Here is an 18,928-nt window from a genome sequence, read left to right as displayed (position 1 = left end):
ACTGCTCCTCAAAGAAAAGTAAGGATTTTCTTTTTATACCCCTTGCGCAATATACTGTACTTAAAGTGTTTTGCGTTGGATGAGCGCCTGTCTGAAAAAGAACCAACAAAGCAAAAGACAAAGCCTTTCATGTAGAGCAGGCAGGAAGTATTTGTGAATTATTAATATGTAGATCTCTTACAATATTGAACTGAACTCGACCAGAGGGAACAGCCATTAATGGGGAGTAAGCAGAAGGCGTTTTCCTACACTGACCAAGAATCTTTTGAAGGGGATATACATTTGCCCTTTTTATATAGATATATGCCGATGTCAGATAATATGAATGTTGCCCGATTTTGGGCCGACAGATGTGTCGCAGTCAATCGTAGTGTCGCGTAGCCAATTTCGAGTTGTCTTGATGGATCATAGCCCGTGTAGTGTAACAGACTCAATGATTGGTCGTTTGGCGTCAGGGATGCTTCACGACCACCACCACAAAAGTCTGGCATGTCAGAAATGTTGTATGTCTTGCCACATAGTGTGACAAGTCCTACGTCGTCCTTCGATAGGTTCTTCCCCATTGACCCACAGAAGACAGGGCCCTCCTACTTATGACGAGAGACTGGATGTGGCGCACACATACAAATAATCAAAATGGTGCAATAAAGGAATGGATGGTAGGGCGGAAATATTGAAAAGTATACATAGCATTTCAACTTTGTTTACTAAATGCAAATTCAATTGCTGATTACAAATGTGGTGTCATTAAACACATTTGTTACTCTTAACTTCACTACATGCCGAGTAAAAAAAAAATGGACCTTTGTCGTCTTTAGCCGTCAATGGCAGTAAATGAGTTAAATGGGATAGAGAGCACATTTTTGACCAACAAGCTCAGTTTATATGTATTTGTAATCAAGAAACTGAAATTAGTTATCGTTTTCTTTTTATCTATTAATTTTGGCGAAATTAGGAAATAAGTGACGACTTGACAAACGGCTACTTTTAATAAGGAATATGGCCACGCCCACCCTCCGCTCTCTCCATGTTTTGCTCAGAGTCATTAAAGATACATACCCATTACAAACCCTCCATAGGAAGTCATTTTACTTTCATGGCTTATAACATCCAAAAACAATGATCAATTGGCACCAAAATTCATGGGGACATCCCTACATATGTCCACTTCGACATATGAAAAAGATTAATTTCGTCGTGGCTGATATATATGAAGATGAGGAAATGTGGAAGTGAGCAGAGGTACTTGGATTATGCTGTTAGGACACTCGTGCACTGCTTCTTTGCTGATCACGGTGAGGACGCATGGCATAAAAGCACCAGTCGGGATATTGATCGAGACTGAAGTGGGAATGAGTAGACGTGCACATTTATTTGGGTGAGCATTGTCCCAGTTTTTCGACCTAAAACACACCGTCCAATTTGGAACGTAACCACCAAAATGATACGTTCCAATGCAGCCTTTTTGTTCGCTGAACATTAACGCTCCTGAAGTGGACCCAACCAAAAGCACATGCCAGTCCGCGATGCGCACTGTTCCAGAAGACAGCTCCAGAGTTCGATTAAGTCTTTATCTGAAATCGACACCCACTCACTCTCACACAGAAGCTGGCGGCTGCAAGCGGTGTCGGACAACGCAACTGATGTCATTTTTGCACGTAAACCTTTTATATAGTGCCAATGTTAAGCTCATCCAAGTGTCCCTTTAAGGTCTTTTGGGAAAATAGACTATACTGCCATCTCGACCACCATCCAGGAAACTGTTTCTCCCGCCTCCCTGACGGACATGCGTGAATGGACAGAATCGTGACAGAAGTGCGACGAATGGGTGGGGTCTGGTCGGTGATGGACTTTTGGTGTGACATCTCGCCTAGTCCAAGACACAAAACGTTATTATCTTGTAGTCCGACAGAAAAAAGTCGTGTAGTCTGAGAAGGCCATAAAGGTTAGTTTTCCTGTTATAAAATGTTGTATGTATAAAAAAGAATAATTGCAAAATGAATGGTCACACCATACTGGTGTTCCCAGGTTGCAAAATTTTGACAGACAGAAAAAACGACATTTCAAACAGAACTATAAGATCAAAACAAAATCCATTTTCTTTTTATAGTCTATTTTTTGGTTTTCATCGTGCATATAGGTTCCTCTGTATACACATTGCCAGCCAACCAGCAGTCTTTTTTTTTTCTTTTTTTTTTTTGGTCATGGCTTTCTGGCTGACTGTCTGACCCTCTGATTAACTGGTGCTCCCGCCTTAATAGCAGGGAATCAATAGTGCATTCCAACTGTGCACTTTGCAGAATGACAGGTGGGCTCACTGAATTGAAGGCAAAGGTCTGGACAAATGCCAAGTGTGTGTGTGTGTGTGCGGGTGTGTACGGGTGTGTGTGTGGGGGGGGTGCGTGCGCGTGTGTGTTTATATAAAGCAATCCTTTTCAACTCTCTAACTTGACTTTTATTTTAAATGTAGAGGGACTCATATCCTTCATCAAAAGTTGGTACGGCTTGGTCTTTGACTCATTACCCCAATCATGTTTTGTCTGAATCATGTTTTGCACGTTGTAATTTTAAATGATCCCCCATAAACACCGTTGGCAGAATGAACAAAATACTAAACGCATCACTGCATGTAAGGGTTTTCCAGCTCAACAAATAATACCAATTCTCAAACTGCTACAAGATGAAGCTTTTGCTTTAAGCAAGTAGATCACTTACTTTTAAAGGCATTGTGCGATCCATAAAGTGGCTGCTGCCAAAATCGTACAAGATCCAATTACTGTCATTTGCGACACAGCTTGTCTTGTGAAGTTATGATGCATGTAAATTGGTGCACACGTTTTTTTCTGATTTCAAACAAATGACCTTACTTTCAATCCCAAGACATACTGAAGCTTATGTATTGACTAATATGTATACTTGCTGCCATGTAATATTTATGCTGCGCGAGGTGCTCAGCACCAACAGCTGTTTGCAAAACCTGTGTCGGTTTCAAGGCAAGTGACCTTTCCACGAAGCTGAGACCCATTGCGTTGAGTTTTGTCCCTTGACATCTATGTAGGTAAAAGGAGGTTTTCCAAACTTGAGTTTTATGAATGATGCCAGAATGGAAAGAGGAAGCAGAGCCATTTTGTTCAGTAACAACCTCCAGTCGATCTCGACTGTTGCTTGGTTTGAATCATTTTGATTATTATTTTAGATTATTTGATTATGAGATTTGCAATGTCTCAATATTTTGTTTGGCTTTCTGTAATGCTTTTCAATGCCTTTTCTACATGAAATGTGCCTTGCCTCTGCAAGGACGGCCACGCTGGTTCTCTAGTTCCGGTACTCTAAAGCAATGTTTCCCTACCATATGTGAGCAGGACGTACGTGGAAACATTTCATATTTTCTTTCCAAGATAAGGCGTCAATATGTGTAGTCATTTCATTAGCCTCTCAACAAAATGGTATGTGCTGCATTTTACATTTTATTTTGTTCCTGATAGTTTAAGTTTAAATGCCAGTTTAAGGGGACTTTCAAATGAGCTCCATTTTTATTGTGGTAAATAGTTACATCTTATCGAGCCTGCACCTCTTGTACACGACAAATCATATTTCAGCAAAGAAAATCATTGACCACAACACAAACACAAAATTCATCAGCAGAGAAACCACAACAAGCCAACATAACATTTATTATCTTACAAATGTAAATTAAATAATGAAAAGTTTGTTTCTTTGATGCAAACTAACCTAAAATTGCACAAAAAATTATATTTTCCATCCTTGTCAGGCCAACAAAATACAATTTTTATACGAAAACGCCTCTTCAGAATGATTCCACAAATTTACACCTTTAACAGAGACACATCTTTGCTATATGTTTGTCCTTGTCTTGTGTTTTTTTAGGACACCAGTTCCCCTGAAATCATAACAAGTTTCTCTATTTTCAAATAACTTCAGAATACTGTGAAACGGTAAATCATTATGTACTTTGCATATTATTTGTGCGATATAGACTTCGACTAAGTCTATTTGACTCCGTGTAAAGCGATTTGTTACAGTTGCATTTGTATTGTATTGAATTAATAATGGATTTGTTGGTTTTATATCTTGAACTTGCTCCTTTCAGTAGCTTAAGATAGATTGTTTGGACATCTTTAGTTTTACAAAGAATACCTATAACAGATACATTTTTATTTTAACATTATCTTTATGCTGCTTCCAACAGAGCTTAGCATTAGTGATCATTCCAAGAAATTTTGTATTCTGTACCAGGGCTGCAAAAAATATCTACCTTACAATAATGCAATGCGCATTTCACTAAGATGTGAAAAAAAATCATATAGAATTGTAAGTTTTTATCTGAGTTTAACAAGTCAGATGAAAACTTAACTGTGCATCGTCACCCTACAGTTGGACATTATCTTAGGGATTTACAATAAATTAACAAAAAACACATTGCGCATGCTTATTTTGACAAAAATTTGAATTTTAATAAATAATAAATAAATTAGAATGAATAAATTAGAATAAAAATATTACAATAAAAATGTCATTTCTTTCGATTCTTTAAGTTAAATTTTGCAATGATTGTAATGTGTTATTTTTTTAGTGCGAAAGACAAACATATTTTTTTCCCCAAATTTTGCGAAAAACGATTGACTACAAATCAATGTTCAATGTATTCAGTTCATTTTCAACAGTATTCACAAGCTGTTTTGTCAGCACAATAGAGAGTAGTATCATAAAATATGAAGTAAGACATATTTCACTATTCTAAAGATGTTGCATATATAATTGATATATAATGTGAATAATTTAGGGTCCATTGCAGATCCTTGAGATACCCCATAAGTCACCTTTATTATCTTAGAGTTTGTATTTGACATATATTCAATGTGACTGCATCTCAGTGCTCTTTCTACAAATATAGCAATGCCAGCCCTTTTTCTCCGTGTATTGTGAACATTTCTTATCCATTTAATTCCATTTCACTGGCTATTTCCTTAAATCTAAGTTTCTGATATTGTGATAATACAACATTTCTTGAATTTACTGAAATCTTCTTTGCTCGTTTCAACAATTCTGTCTTGCTCTTACGACTCATAAGACCAACTCTTCTCATCTCTTCTCTTCACAAGTCAACGTCCACGTAATTTGCACACAGATAAATGTTACAATTTGTTTCTCAAGAGTCTTAAGCTCTTTTGATGGAGCATCTTCTCCATCCTTATATACAGTAAACCAAAAGTCACTCTTGCATAAGTTTGAAGTGTAATTTACACAAGTTTATTGCTATATTTTCCATCCTTGTAAATTGTTCCAAGTCCTCAATTTGTTGCTCCAAAATGTCTTTTTTTAATCTTTCACCTTTATCAGGGTTTTTAGTTTAATCTCATCCATCAATTCTCGCAGCATGTTTTGTTGCTTAAACACTTAATTTAGTTCATCTGACCTGTAATTTTGTGATTTATTTTATTTATTTATTTTTATGCCCTCCAAGTCCTACTCAGCAATTACCAGCATTTACTTTCTTCAGCATTCTAAGACCTTTTTGTTGTTTTGGCATTGCTGCTGTTGAGCTTTGATTAAAGATTTAAAGTGGAAATTAGACAACCCCTGGAGACACAGAGTTGTGTTCAGATTGACAGGGAGTTTTTTTTAACATTCACTTCACAATCACAGTCGCCACACAGCCGTATTTGCCCTCCACCACCTGCTTTGACTCGGATGGAAGGTGTAGCGGCCATCCTCACCGGCGCCGGTCGACAGTTCTTCTCCCGGAACTTCAAAACCCCAGCTCCAGCTTTCTCCTCTTGGTTGGTTTAACTCCACTAAACACCAGTGCGAACGAGCGTGGCAGTGTGATGACAGATGTTGAAAAGACTGGTCTACAACTTTTACACATTGTTTCTCAGATGTTGGATTTTCATCAGTTAAATGCCGCCCCTTTTTTCTACCCCGTGAGTTTTCAGTGATGTACATCACTGCTGACTTTAACGCTCCTGATGCAGACATTAATTCATCCTTGGACTCTCTCTACCACTGCATAAATAATGTGTAGACTTCTCATGCAGAGGGAGTATTAATTGTTCCGGGGGGGATTTTACCCAAGAAAACTTGAATGCAGTTCTCCCACACTTTTTCAGCACCCCCCTCGACCGTTGTGAGGAGAAGCGGTACTGATGGATGGATGAGTTTTGTATGTAAGATCATGAAAGCAGCATTAAAAGCAAGCCCTCACTTTGGCTCATCATATCACATTTCCGTCATGCTCACTCCGGCATACAGACCTTACCTCACCAGGAATAAATCTTCCATCAAACACATGAGAGTGTGGCCGGAGGGAACACTGACAGCACTGCAGGGGTGCTTTGAATGCACTGACTGGTCAGGTTTCATAGAGGCCACCACTGTAGAACAGACCACCGACAGTGAGGAATGTGCCGACATCTCTCAGTGTCTGGAGGATGTCACTTTTGGCACGAGCGTCACAGTCAGGGCAAACGAGAAGCCGTGGATGACATCTGAGATATGTGCTCCGCTCAAGTAAAGGATACAGTGGCAGGCAATATAATACAATACAATACAAGATCACTCCTGCGACCTGTGCTGACGACACTTAATTCCTTAGAATTAGAATTAGAATTAGAATTAGATTCTAACAAACTATTTAATAACCTTAGGCGTGTTGAAGCACAATTCAAACCAGCAGCCTGGGCCAGACCATTCCAAGTCATTTGACTCAGCTGATGTCTGTCGGACCCTGAAAAAAAAATAATCCCACGTAAGGCTTCGGACCATATACCTGGTCGTGTTTTCAAGGGGTATGCACAGCAACTGGTGCAGGTCCTGACAGACATTTTTAATATCTCGACTCGAGCAGTTGTGCCTGTGTGCTTCAAATGGCAGCTATCATCCCAGTACCTTAATGATCCACTGTCACCACTCTGAATGATTACAGCCCTGTCGCCCTCACCTCCACTATTATGACATGTTTTGAAAGACTCATAAAAGAACACATCATCTCCATTCTTCACCCCACATTTGACCCCTTTCAGTTTGCATACCGTCCAAATCTAAGGACGTCATATCCAATGCTCTCAACAGGTGCATGGAACACCTGGAGAACAGCAACACATGGGTCCACACGATGTTGGTTGATAGTAGCTCTGCATTCAACAGCATAATCCCACAGCACCTGATCAACTACCTGGACCTACTGAGACTGAAACATTTTTTACTGACTCAACCCAGTCAAGCTACTTTTATTCCTAAAAATGAATGTCCTCTTTCAAAAGAAACTTGAAATAAAGTTTTTCACATTATGAAAATTGACATGTGATTGCTTCCCCTGATCGTGAGTGCCGAAGCACGCAGTCTTTCTCTTTCAGTCATGTCTGCCAACAGAGGTTATAAATTTTGGTTTAACCAACGATCGAGAACTGGCATTAGCTTTGTCTTCAAAACACGTGTGCAAGCGCATAAAGGCTCCCTAAATTCAGACAAATCAAACACCTTAAAAACAAAATCAACGGTGATCTTCATATGGTGAACTGTCACTGCGACGCATTCATGTTCAATCGTTAGCTTTGACTCACTGCTCCTCCTCAGTTTTAACGAAGCAACATTGGTTTTTAATTTTTTTTGTCTGTTATCTGCACACAATTGAATAAATCAAAGTGCTCCATGCCATTTTACAATGTTGAGCAGAATGAAATTTCTCAAATTTTGTGGCCGTGAAAATAGTAGTTTACTTTCTTAAGGTTTACTCTTGATCACATCTGAACTTGGACTCACATTTGTGACCCGAACTCGATTTGGACTCAATAAAGGTGGACTCGACTATAGTCCGGCTAGTAGCTCCCACTAGAAATTTCAGTGAGGGGGGAAAAGATGACAAAAGAACAAGGCGGAAGGAGGTCGAAATGTTCTGGGTAACTTCACCAATGAGCCAACTGTAACGGTTTCGTTGGTGCGGGATGATGCAGCTCTATGTGTCCGTCAATAGACTACTCCAACCTTTGTGTTAAAAATAGCAATATATCACACGTTCTCCTGCTGTTCGAGTTCTACGTTACAGTTTTTATTTATTAGACTTTGTACGTATGGGTTGTTTTTAGTCTGTGTTTTTAAAATCTATTGTGTGTTGAAGATTTTGAGTTTTCATTATGCGACAACCTCTGCAAAGATTTTACAGAATGCCAATAAATTTGAGCATGAGTCCTAATCTGGATTTTTGCCTTCGGCAACTCATTTCAGAAGGACTTGACCTTGGAAAGTAAGATATATGGTTCAAATCTTGCAACAACCACAAGCACCCACGGTCATTTTTCTTGTAGTGGTTCTAGTCCCACATCCTTTGGAACCCAAATGCAAAAAAAAAAAAAAAACAGTGGCCTTTGTAGTCAGTGAAAAATAAGTCTCAGTGGACCAAGAGATTGATTTTTGATGCTTTCACTGTGTGTATGTGTGTAGAGTGTGAAGACTTAAGTCTGTCAAGCTATCCCACCTGCACAGCAACCCTTCAATATGTGAGCAAATGTCTCCCTGCAAAGGACATGTGAATCAATAGCTTTTGCGGAGCTGGACTGTTGTACTGATTTAGGGGCATCTTCTAAAGCAGGGATTTTCAAAGTCGGACATTAAGGTCAATTTTACAGGCCCACGCCATATTTGAAATGTAACCTTTGATACAGCCTCCAGTGCGCTTTTGCATGTCTGCATTGTGTGTAAATTTTTTTTATTTAAATTATTATTATTATTTCTGACTGTGCTGCTCAGCACAGCAGTGGTTCATCAAAGGGCGCAACACCAGTTGAGGGTGCTATTTCCATATTTAATGCATATACTAGGCGCGCCGCACTACAAGGCGCTAGTTCAGCTGCTCACGCTAGCTCAGCTGCTCGCACTAGCTGATGACAGCTCACCAGGACTCAATGCCCTGAGGGATTGTTGCCAGAGGTATCATCGTGTTTTGCCAGAGGTATCACCATGTTTCGATGACAGATGTCATGAAACTCTTAGACAACGTCAGGGGAGGGACTTCACTGGTCACCACACTCCTTAGAGTCACAAACCAAAAAAAAACTCAGCATACAAGCAAACAATGAAACAAAGAAGTAAGATTAACACAAAACATGTATCTCTCATGCAATCTATATACCCAAAAGAAATAAAAATAACACAAAAAGATTATAGCAATGGCTTCTTGGGAGCCACTCAGACTCAGCCAATCACATGGCTGTTTAGAGAGATGTGCTGTTGTGCTTTGAGCTTTTTGCAGTCTGTTGTCTAAACCTGGGACGTTTCTCGCTTGCAATAACATAAATGATAAGACAGACTACAACGTTGTGGACAGCTGCCCTTTTGTCCAGCTTTCTCCCACACCATCACCCAAACACCATAGTCACATAATGTATAAGTCACGGTCAATTAGAAGCATAGATGACTCAGACTTTGACCAGCAGGGTGTGCTAACATGCACTTCGAACAGCCCAATGAGTAAAAGGGTTGATGGTCGCGAGTGATGCTTAGTCCATATAATGGGCGCGTCGCTTTACAAGGCGCTGTGTTTGTTTTGGGGACGATTCGGGACTTTAAAGAGCGCCCTATGGCCCGGAAAATACGGTATTTATGATTTAAATTTGAACCGACCTACAACAACGATGTGTCCATGTGTGGCCTAGAGTCTGTCAGTGTCTATTGCTGCGATGTGCCACGTTGCTTGATTGTCATGCTATTAACACTAGATGACAAATGTTGAAGTCACCATGCATCCAACATTTTCTTTTATTTATTTAAAAGCAATGCTGTCTTCCTGAAGCACAACAGTAAGCTTGATGGTAATAGCTTGAGTCTGCTCTCCTGGGACCTAGTAAACTCATTAAAACATGTTACTGTTCCTGCAATATCACGAAAGAAGTCCAGACCTCTGGGTGCCATCTTCATGCTGGAGGCTCTGCCATGTAGCAAACAAACAAACATGTAGTCATGGTCTCACACACACAATGGAGATGTGGGAACTCAGATTAACTTGTGGTGAAGTGAGCCTCTGATTCAAAGTGGCATTGGTTTGAACAAGCTTAGAACGCAAACATATTTTTGCATTCATGCTGTGTCTGTGCCTCTCCCCGTCCACTTTGAGTCTGATTTATTGGAGGCATCAGAGCAGCAGCAGCATCACGAAACCTCTAATAAAATAACAGTAGTGCATATTAAACAGCAACAACATGAAAGCAACATTTGCACGGTAGCAAATCATTCAGTGTTGCCATAGATGTGATGAAATTTATTGACTGTTTTTGAAAGGAAATACAGAATGTCAAGGGGGATTTAGTTTTGGTCCGATGTATTATAAATCATACCAAGCACGCACAACAATGATTCACCCTCAAAATATCAAGCTCTTTTGGGGAAAGAAACCAATGTTTCCTGTCCGGATCTTCACAAGTGCTAGGTAGCAATAATAATTCAAATCTCGCTGTATGACAAACCATAATGTGTTCTTCAAGTCGCAATCAATTGCAACTGCAGATAGCTGGCATTGGGCCGGAACTTCCTATGTCACAAATGCCCGATAATACATTGTAGGTGTGAGAAATTATGATTGATTTTGAGCTGTTTTTGTCATCATCATTATGGCTGATTAGAGTATTATTTTCATGTCAGGAAAACAAATCCTTCAAAACCTTCCACAGAATTCTGGAACAAAAAAGAAGAGGTGACGGTTTGGACTGTGCCAATACTCGCAATCATTTTAAGTGATATTTCCTTCACAAATATTCTGTTATTTGTCTCCCCCTCCCCCTCCTCTCTCTCGCTCTCTCTCTAGGACGGGTCCATCCAGAATACAGAGTCTCAGCATTGTCTGGAGATGGTGGAAAACAGTCAGTCACAGTTTAGTTTCCAGCTCGCCATTCAGGACTGCAGCGGACAAAAATGGACCATCACTAACGTACTAACTGTCCTGCCCCAGTGAACACATTTCGTGACATCTTTATAGTGATGGAGAAAGAACAGCTTCATCAGCTACTGCAAAACAAAAGGCTACAATGAAACCTGAAAATGGACAGCTACTAAACTCTGGCTCACATTGGAAGAAGAGTTGAGGTGGAAAAGAAATCTCCTGCTGATCTAAGCAGGAAAATACATGCTTTGAGCCGAGACGTCATTTTAATGAGAATCTGCAAAAGACACATCAGGTTCCTAATAAGCATTTTATACCTTCAACTCAAGAGGCTAGACACTCACACATGAATTATGCTAAAAAAAACTTTCCATTTTGCAGTTGGAATGAGAAACACAATTTCATATTCCAGGGAACAGACTTATAATATCATGTAACCCCTCCTTTGTTCAATAAAACCTGCCTAAAATAAAATATGGGGTGTCACCCCACAGTTCCACCCCCACTATCGTGTCATGAAACTTTACCTAATTCAATTTGGATGGTTCCAATATGCTCGCAGGCAGAGTTCAACCTATTCTCATGAACAAGATGCGATTTAGTTCGCTACTATTTTGCTCATGCTATTCACAAGTTCAACGGCCTTGTACAAACCCAAGTGGCAATATGTTTCAAAAGAAACTTGCAGCATGGAAATGGATGGGTTGATGAAGCAGTTAGCTTAGCAGTTCTGCTGAAACCACATTCCAGTATATCAATTGAACATCAAACATGCGTAAATTTCTTTTATCGCATATACTACAAACTGCTGGTAAGGAAAGACACTGATGCTTTTTATCTATAAGTGGGAGGTCCCACGAATTTAACAATTTTGAGATGCAAATAAAAATAGAACTTGTTCTACGAGATTACTTATTATTAGTTCCCTTGTTGGTCATTGAATTGTGTACCATCACTTCAATGCAAAGAAGACAAATGTGATTGATTCTCTCAAGGTCAGAGCGGGTTTCAAAATGGAATGATGATAAAGGGTGATTCTTTGCGATTTTAAGTCCACTGAAAGCAGGACAGGGGAGCTTCACAGAAAGCATTATTTTGAGTCTGTAAAGCTTGACCAAGAATCACAATCACCTTTATTGCATGAGAAATGTTAAAAAACACACACACACACACACCCACAAGAAAGGTGTCTGTAGTTGTTGGTGTCATCTTTGGAAAAAAAATCCCAGAATGACATATACATTTAGGCAGTGGCGGGCCGTGCATTTCACACGTAGGCCTTTAGTGAAGTCCTACTAACTTGAATGAATCCCCCTCAAAATACCGTCATTTATGACACCACGGCTGGAGAAATAATATACAGAAAGACACTTACAAAGTTCGGACGAGTGTTGGACGACATAGCTTCTCTTGAAAGGTCCGTCTTGAAAATGGCTTTGCAAGTGTATCTGCAATTAAATCCACACTTTTCCCTCCTTCAGCCATTGTGGTTTAAAAAAGCAAAAATATATTTTAGATTTTTGAATGGTCGCCAGTTACAACTTCCGGGTGTATAGATTCCGCATAGTGTTGGCCCTCATGAGTGAGTATCCAATCACAAAACGCGTTCATCACCTTCAGGTTAAGGCCAGCGAGAAGGCTCACTGTAACCAACTCGTGATCTGACTGTCAATCAGTTGTAAAAGCCCCCTTTACTCACACAGAACAGATGAAGGCCTCGGACAAATAGTACATGCTACCGGTATTGTGAAATCTGCCTGGCAACACAAGCTAGCTGAATACTGATTGGATAAAAACTCACTAAAAATACAACACTAGGATATAATATGACAACAATGTGAAGAATACGATCATAATTTCTTGATTATGTTAGGCCAGCAGCGGAGGCCTTGACCGCCCACCACTGCATTTAGGACATTTACTCATGTGTACAAGACACCAGTCACTTGCAATTAAAGTGAGAAAAAGTGCAATCATATTTTTTTTAATTGGATTGCATTGTGAAAATGTGTGACAGAGCAGCAACATCAATGCAATAAATGTAAAAATCATTCTACTTAAATAATCCCACTGAAGAGATCTAAAGCCAGTGTCTACATGCAAATACGCGGCAAGTAACGACATCTCTGCCTGAACAGTTTTAGAGTGCCCTGCTCAATGGTAAATTGGCTTTACTTGGAAAGCGCTTTTCTACCTTCAGGGTACTCAAATGCTTTTACGCTGTCACCTCATTCACATGATGATTTATGGCTAAGTGAAACTAACAGCTCCTTCATACTCGGATGACTCAGCCCCGCAGCAACGTCAACAAAAAGCCTCCACACTACTGAATGGTGCCCTAAATTAGACATCGATATAATATTATGAAGTTCTTTCAATAGACAGCAGTGTTTTTAATGATGCTGTCAGTCACAACCTCTGTTAATAACCTTGTCATTATAGCGATAATGAAGTGCCACACAAATACATCAACGTCTTGCTCACACTTTCTTGAGAAGGCTGTAATAAATCACGAGGATGTCACTGGGGTACGCAAATGTACTACTCTGCCTATGGGCTCCTTCATAAAGGTTAAAAACTACATCAGCCCGACTAGGCCAGTGGTGACAGGTCTTGAACCAGCGCCTCCTTTCCTCGCTAAGCCAATCCACATTGAGCAATTTTGTCCCCGACATCTTGAATCTCAGCAGTGGAACGTCTCAATCTGTTCCATTTTACCCATCGCAAAGTATGGAAATAGAAATAATCAGTGAGATCCCGCAAACTGCTGCAATCATGAGATAACATTGATAATTCAAATATAAGAACAATAAAATGTGACAAAATACATGAGAAAACAAGTGTAAAAATATGTTGGCCACTGAGAAACAGAAAAGCAACTAAATGCTTGAATGCCATTGGATAGTATCAACAAAGGAGCAGATTAGCTGCAATTTGTGCTTCATTTATCAGAATCAGAAATCCCTTTATTGTCATTGTACTCAAGTGTGCAACGAGATTAGAGATTATTTGTTTGGGTGTGCATGTGTGTGTGACTTGGACTATAGAGTTGTATTTATTTTCAACAGCACGTACAGTAGGTTTTGTTTTCTTAACGCAAAAGATTGTGTTCAGTTTTTTTTTATTTTTTTTATCAACATGTGTTTGTGTGATGCTACATGCACATGACATGGTGTGATGGTAAAATAAGCCAACATGTGACCCACAAGTCTTGATTACATATTTTGTGTAGGCTACTACCGAACTCCTTCATATGTCTATATTTTCTATATGACTATATTTTTTGTTTATGTGGATTTCACAAAATTACTCCAAAGGCATTGTCAAAAAATAACTTCAGTATGAAAGTGATTGTCGTGTATTATATTCTTATTCAACCCATTTATTTTATTTATTTATTTATTTTTATAAATACTTGCTTAAAATAATCGGAACTATTAGTGATTTAACTGGAGACTTTTTCTCGGCTACTGTGTAGCATCCATCACCAAACCTGTTCAATCTTCCCCTTCTGACTCAGGTTATAGAACCTGGAATTTTTCTAGCTTTTCAATTTTGGGGAGGCTGTTAATATTTGAAGTTTTGAAAAAGTTCAAGCTATTTTATTAGTGCATCAAAATTAAATATTTATGAGAAGTGGAAATAAAACTACTGTACGAAAAGCAAAATGTGTCCTCAATGTCTAATAGTTGAAGTGTGCAGCAAGGAGGTTGTCTTTTACAACTCGTGCTTCATTTATATTGACTTGCAGGGTCGATAATTACAAGATGGGCCATTTTCCCCGAGTGTTTGCACCTTGGCACCGATGAGAAAACACAATAAGAGCAATTTGTCCAGTTGCAGCTAGTTACTTCCAAATGTTTCTAAAATGCTCCTGGGTTCTCATGCAGGTGGGTTGCCTTGATCAGACAATTCTCAACATATTCTGACTTTATGGGTTTGGATGTGTAAGCCATGGTACACCCCGGACTGGTCGTCAATCAATCGCAAGTCCCGTAGAACAACCATTCACATTGAATTTAGATTGTGTTCGATGAAGCAAACATGCAAGAATGGGTAGAATATGCAAACTCCACACCCGAAGGCCAGAGTCTATATTCCAACCTCAGAATTGCCTTTTAAAACGGTGTCATCATCACAGAGATTATTTCTCAAAAGAGAAATGGCGTGCGTTGAAGGGGCTGCAGTACAATGCTGCAATATTGAGCATTTGTGCAGTTTTGTGCAATATTCGCTGGACTTCAACCTAAAAGTGAACAGACGCGATAGAGGCCAAAACCCGATTGACGGATTGATTCAACCTTCAAACCGACTTCCCTTTTTTGATGATTAGCAATGATCACACCTGAAAACTTGGCACAGAAGAACTGAAAGATGTAGAATTCCGATTTCAACAAAAATTCTCTGGGGAAAAAAGACAATGCATGAACCACTACCAAATAATCTCATGTGACTGCTATGATTTCAGCATATCTCATATGTCATGACACTTGAGTTTAAATATATTTATATATTTTTTCATTTATGATACCACAACAGTAGTATAAAGTGCTACAAAATCCAGTGCAAAGCAACATACTGGGGGCAATTCTGCTCTGTAGGATGGTTAAACCGGGGCAGGACGTGAGTCTCGTGGCCTCTGAGAATACACTAATTATTCCCAACGAGAAAGAGTGTGCTGTCTCATTAGTCCACTGAGGCGGTAGCTGGACTCTCTTATTTTCGACAATGCGCTCATCACCCATTTGCTACTGTCATTAACATCTCTCCTGTCACTCCCACCACCGCACATGCATGAGTGCATGTGTCTTCTTTACTAAGGAGGAATCCATCCTAGAAAAAAATAGACCTAGTGTATGAAAGGTACTCCATCAAAAACATGTTAATAGCAATAAACTATTTTGACATTACCTATTAAGATTAAATCCCAGACCTTTATAGTACTATTTTTTATGGAATACGGAATTGAATTGAGAATGACACTTAAATTCCAATTATTCAAGAAGCTGGATTGCAATTGAAAAAAACAAATGGCAGGAAACAGAATTGAAATTCCATGATGCAATATTGCAGTAACATTTATTTTAACAATGAAGCTTTACAGTAAATATCTCAAGATTATGAGGTGAAGGACCCAAATGCAGAGAGGAAGCAGAGGTGAGATGATGAGGTCTTTCTTGTCAAAGGGGAGGAGGTTTGCTGGTAGGATGGAACGAGTCTTGGTCAGAATCCGGAGGGAACAGGTCAGGGCAGTTGGCTGGAGTCAATGTGGAACACAAACGTTCTGGCGGTGCAGGGGAGTCCACAGTCAGCTTAAGAAGACAGCTGCTGATTATGTGCAGCTGCTGCATATCTTCAGCACACCTGTGAACACATGCACACAAAGGGCGGGGCTTAGGGTCCGCAGGCCTGACAATTAATCCTATTTCCAACATGAGTTTCCTACAAATATTATTGTAAGGTCTTTATGTAAAAAGTACTTAATTATAGTAAATAGTAAAGTGTGTTTGAGTAACATTAAATGCCTACTCAGATAAAACTGATTTTCAAAATTGTATGAATGTTGATTTTTTTTTCACATGTCAGTAGAGTGGCACTTCATTTCCCAGAAGACCTTTATTATATAAGTCTTCAAAATGACTTCCCAAACCTTTTGAACATTTCGTTTGGAGGAAATGAGTGAAATAAACTGTCTGAATCTCACTGACGTGATGAGAGTTCGTTTCTCTAAATTGCATTGAATTCAATTCCACTTCCCGCTTTTCACACTCAAATCAAAATCCTGTGGGGTGAAGTCAATATAAATTTGTGCATTTGAATTCTGAAATTCTCAGTTTTGTACGGCCCTGGAGAGTTTTCATAAAGCACTTATTAAAACCATTTAACTATCCACTTGACTCCAGATGCTTGAGCTGGCTCTACCTCTACCTCTGTGTCTTTATTAATTAGCATAATTCAACTTGCTCCAATTAAAAGAAAAAAAAAGAAAGCAAACAAATACATTTCATTAGAACAGGCTTAGAAATAACAAGAATTGTTTTTTATCTTGAATAGTAAGGAATTGACAAGCTGTTTTTTAATATAATTAATTTACTTCTAAATCGCTTTTCACTAAACGACAGGCTGTTATAGTGATATTGATAGCGCTGATATTGAAACTTTATTTCATCTTATTCTACAGCAATGGAATGGAGCCTAAAATTTTCCACAGTGCAAGGCCACACACTCTTTTTGCACTTGCACCAAAAAGAGCCAAGACTGAAATTGTAAACAATGATGCCCAAATACAAAATAGGGGTGATCAGCATGTGCAAACTAAAATTTACAAATTTACTCTACAAGGTTTTTTCAAGTAAAAAGCACTCCACGTATTTTTTTTTGGGTCCAATAATGTACGTGAGCGAGCTCTCTCTGTCAATATATAACCAACATGCTAGAAAAATGAGGCTGTAAATTATTCTTCTGAACAAGTTTACCTGGCGTCATCCACAACTTGCAACTGTCTCAAGAGTTTCAATATTGCCCTTCGTAAACAGGAACAGGCGCTACTTCTCGGAGCAAATATGATAATGCTCTGAATGAAAGAATGAACTGACCACGGCATGTTGGGAGTCAGTGGAAAGAATATCTCAAAGACCTCCTCAATTCCACCGACTCGCCTTCCTTTGATGAAGCAGAGTCTGCACAGTTCCGTGTGCAAGTCTTAAGCCCACTAGTTGGCCATTTTGGAGGTTTTAAGTGGATTTTCTGACTGCCACAGTTTCGGCAAAGCGCCTAAAACCGAAGAAAACAAGTCAGAGTGAGGCTGTGCGGTGTGGCCGGGAGTGCATGACAAATGATTGACACCTTGTCACTTACACCATTTCTAATTGGTTAGTTTTCCAAGGGTATGTTGCTTTCCTAAAAATCAAATTGCTGCTGAATGGGGGCGTTGTAAAATATGTGCAGAAATCACAAATGCACTTGTTTGGTTAATAAATCCATAAATGGATAGAGGGCATCAAAGGATTAAGACTGGCAAACGCAACTCTGGGACAAGTATAACTGCACTGCGAGAATGTTGTTCCATTTCGTTAGCACTGTTGCCTGATGGTCCTGGAGGACTAATTGAGGAAGTGATTCGCGAGAACTGTGCCTGTCCATCATCAGTCAGGCAAATTTGCAATATATTAGCTGATCCTTCGCACACAGTGTAATTAGTGGGTAAAGCTATCAATTGAAGGAAAAAACTGTCAGAATAGAGGGGAAGATAAATGGGAAAAGAAGGGACATAATAAAGATATTTGCAAGATAGAGGAATTATGATGAGAAAATAATGATGGACAGAAAAAGCAGCAGGAAAATTTAATGGAGATCTTGATAATAAGGTTAAGCAACAAATCCTTCATCAGCAATTTTTCAGTGTGGAAATGGAAGCTCACCCTGCATGAACAAGCATAATCTGTTTTTAATTGGATGAAACCTAAACTCAGCAAGAAATCAATTTATAGTGAGATGATATTGTAATCCCATCTGACAGTGAATTGAACTGACATTGAAAAAAGACACCTGGGGGTCATATGCAGAAAACTCAGGTTATATAGAAGCACTGCTGTACTGTAACTAATCGTGGAGCGCTAACAAAGTTTAAAGATGAACTTCACGGGAGGCGCTGTAGATTAAGAAAATTGAATTTGCCTCGCAGAAAAATGTAGTACTAAGACACAGTGTGAAATGTGAATTTCCTGGCAATATCAAATCCATCCATTATCTGTACTGCTTCTCCTCACGGGGGTCACAGGGGGTGTTGGAGCCTATCCCAGCTGTCTTCGGGCAGTAGGCGGGTTACACCCTGAACTGGTTGCCAGCCAATGGCAGGACACATATCTAAAAAAGGATTGGTGAGATTAACCAAAAAAATGGTTAAAATTGACCAATCTAGTTGGTAGTTATGTGTCCGACTGATCTTTTGGTTAAAACAACCAATTGAGAATAGATAGCGTTTTTAACCAATGTTTATTGGTTGTAGGTTCCAACCAATACACGTCAGTCCTTTTG

The 18,928-nt window shown here is 39.3% G+C and overlaps 1 protein-coding gene across 2 annotated transcripts in view; it reads left to right on the top strand.

Moving 5' to 3' along the window:
* The window catches only part of galnt18a (UDP-N-acetyl-alpha-D-galactosamine:polypeptide N-acetylgalactosaminyltransferase 18a), a 285,922-nt gene extending 271,900 nt beyond the window's left edge, over positions 1-14,022 (top strand). For both annotated transcript variants that reach the window (XM_088299048.1, XM_088299047.1), the window contains one exon: positions 10,817-14,022. In XM_088299048.1, coding sequence (XP_088155174.1) covers positions 10,817-10,963 — 147 coding nt within the window. In that variant the 3' untranslated portion in view covers positions 10,964-14,022. The remainder of the gene's footprint in view (positions 1-10,816) is intronic.
* Positions 14,023-18,928: the final 4,906 nt, after the last annotated feature.

Source organism: Idiotropiscis lumnitzeri, chromosome 6 (genome assembly GCF_059441095.1).
Source record: "Idiotropiscis lumnitzeri isolate Australia: NSW breed Sydney's pygmy pipehorse chromosome 6, RoL_Ilum_1.0, whole genome shotgun sequence".
NCBI classification, from domain to species: Eukaryota; Metazoa; Chordata; class Actinopteri; order Syngnathiformes; family Syngnathidae; genus Idiotropiscis; species Idiotropiscis lumnitzeri.
This window is presented reverse-complemented; position numbering and strand designations above follow the sequence as displayed.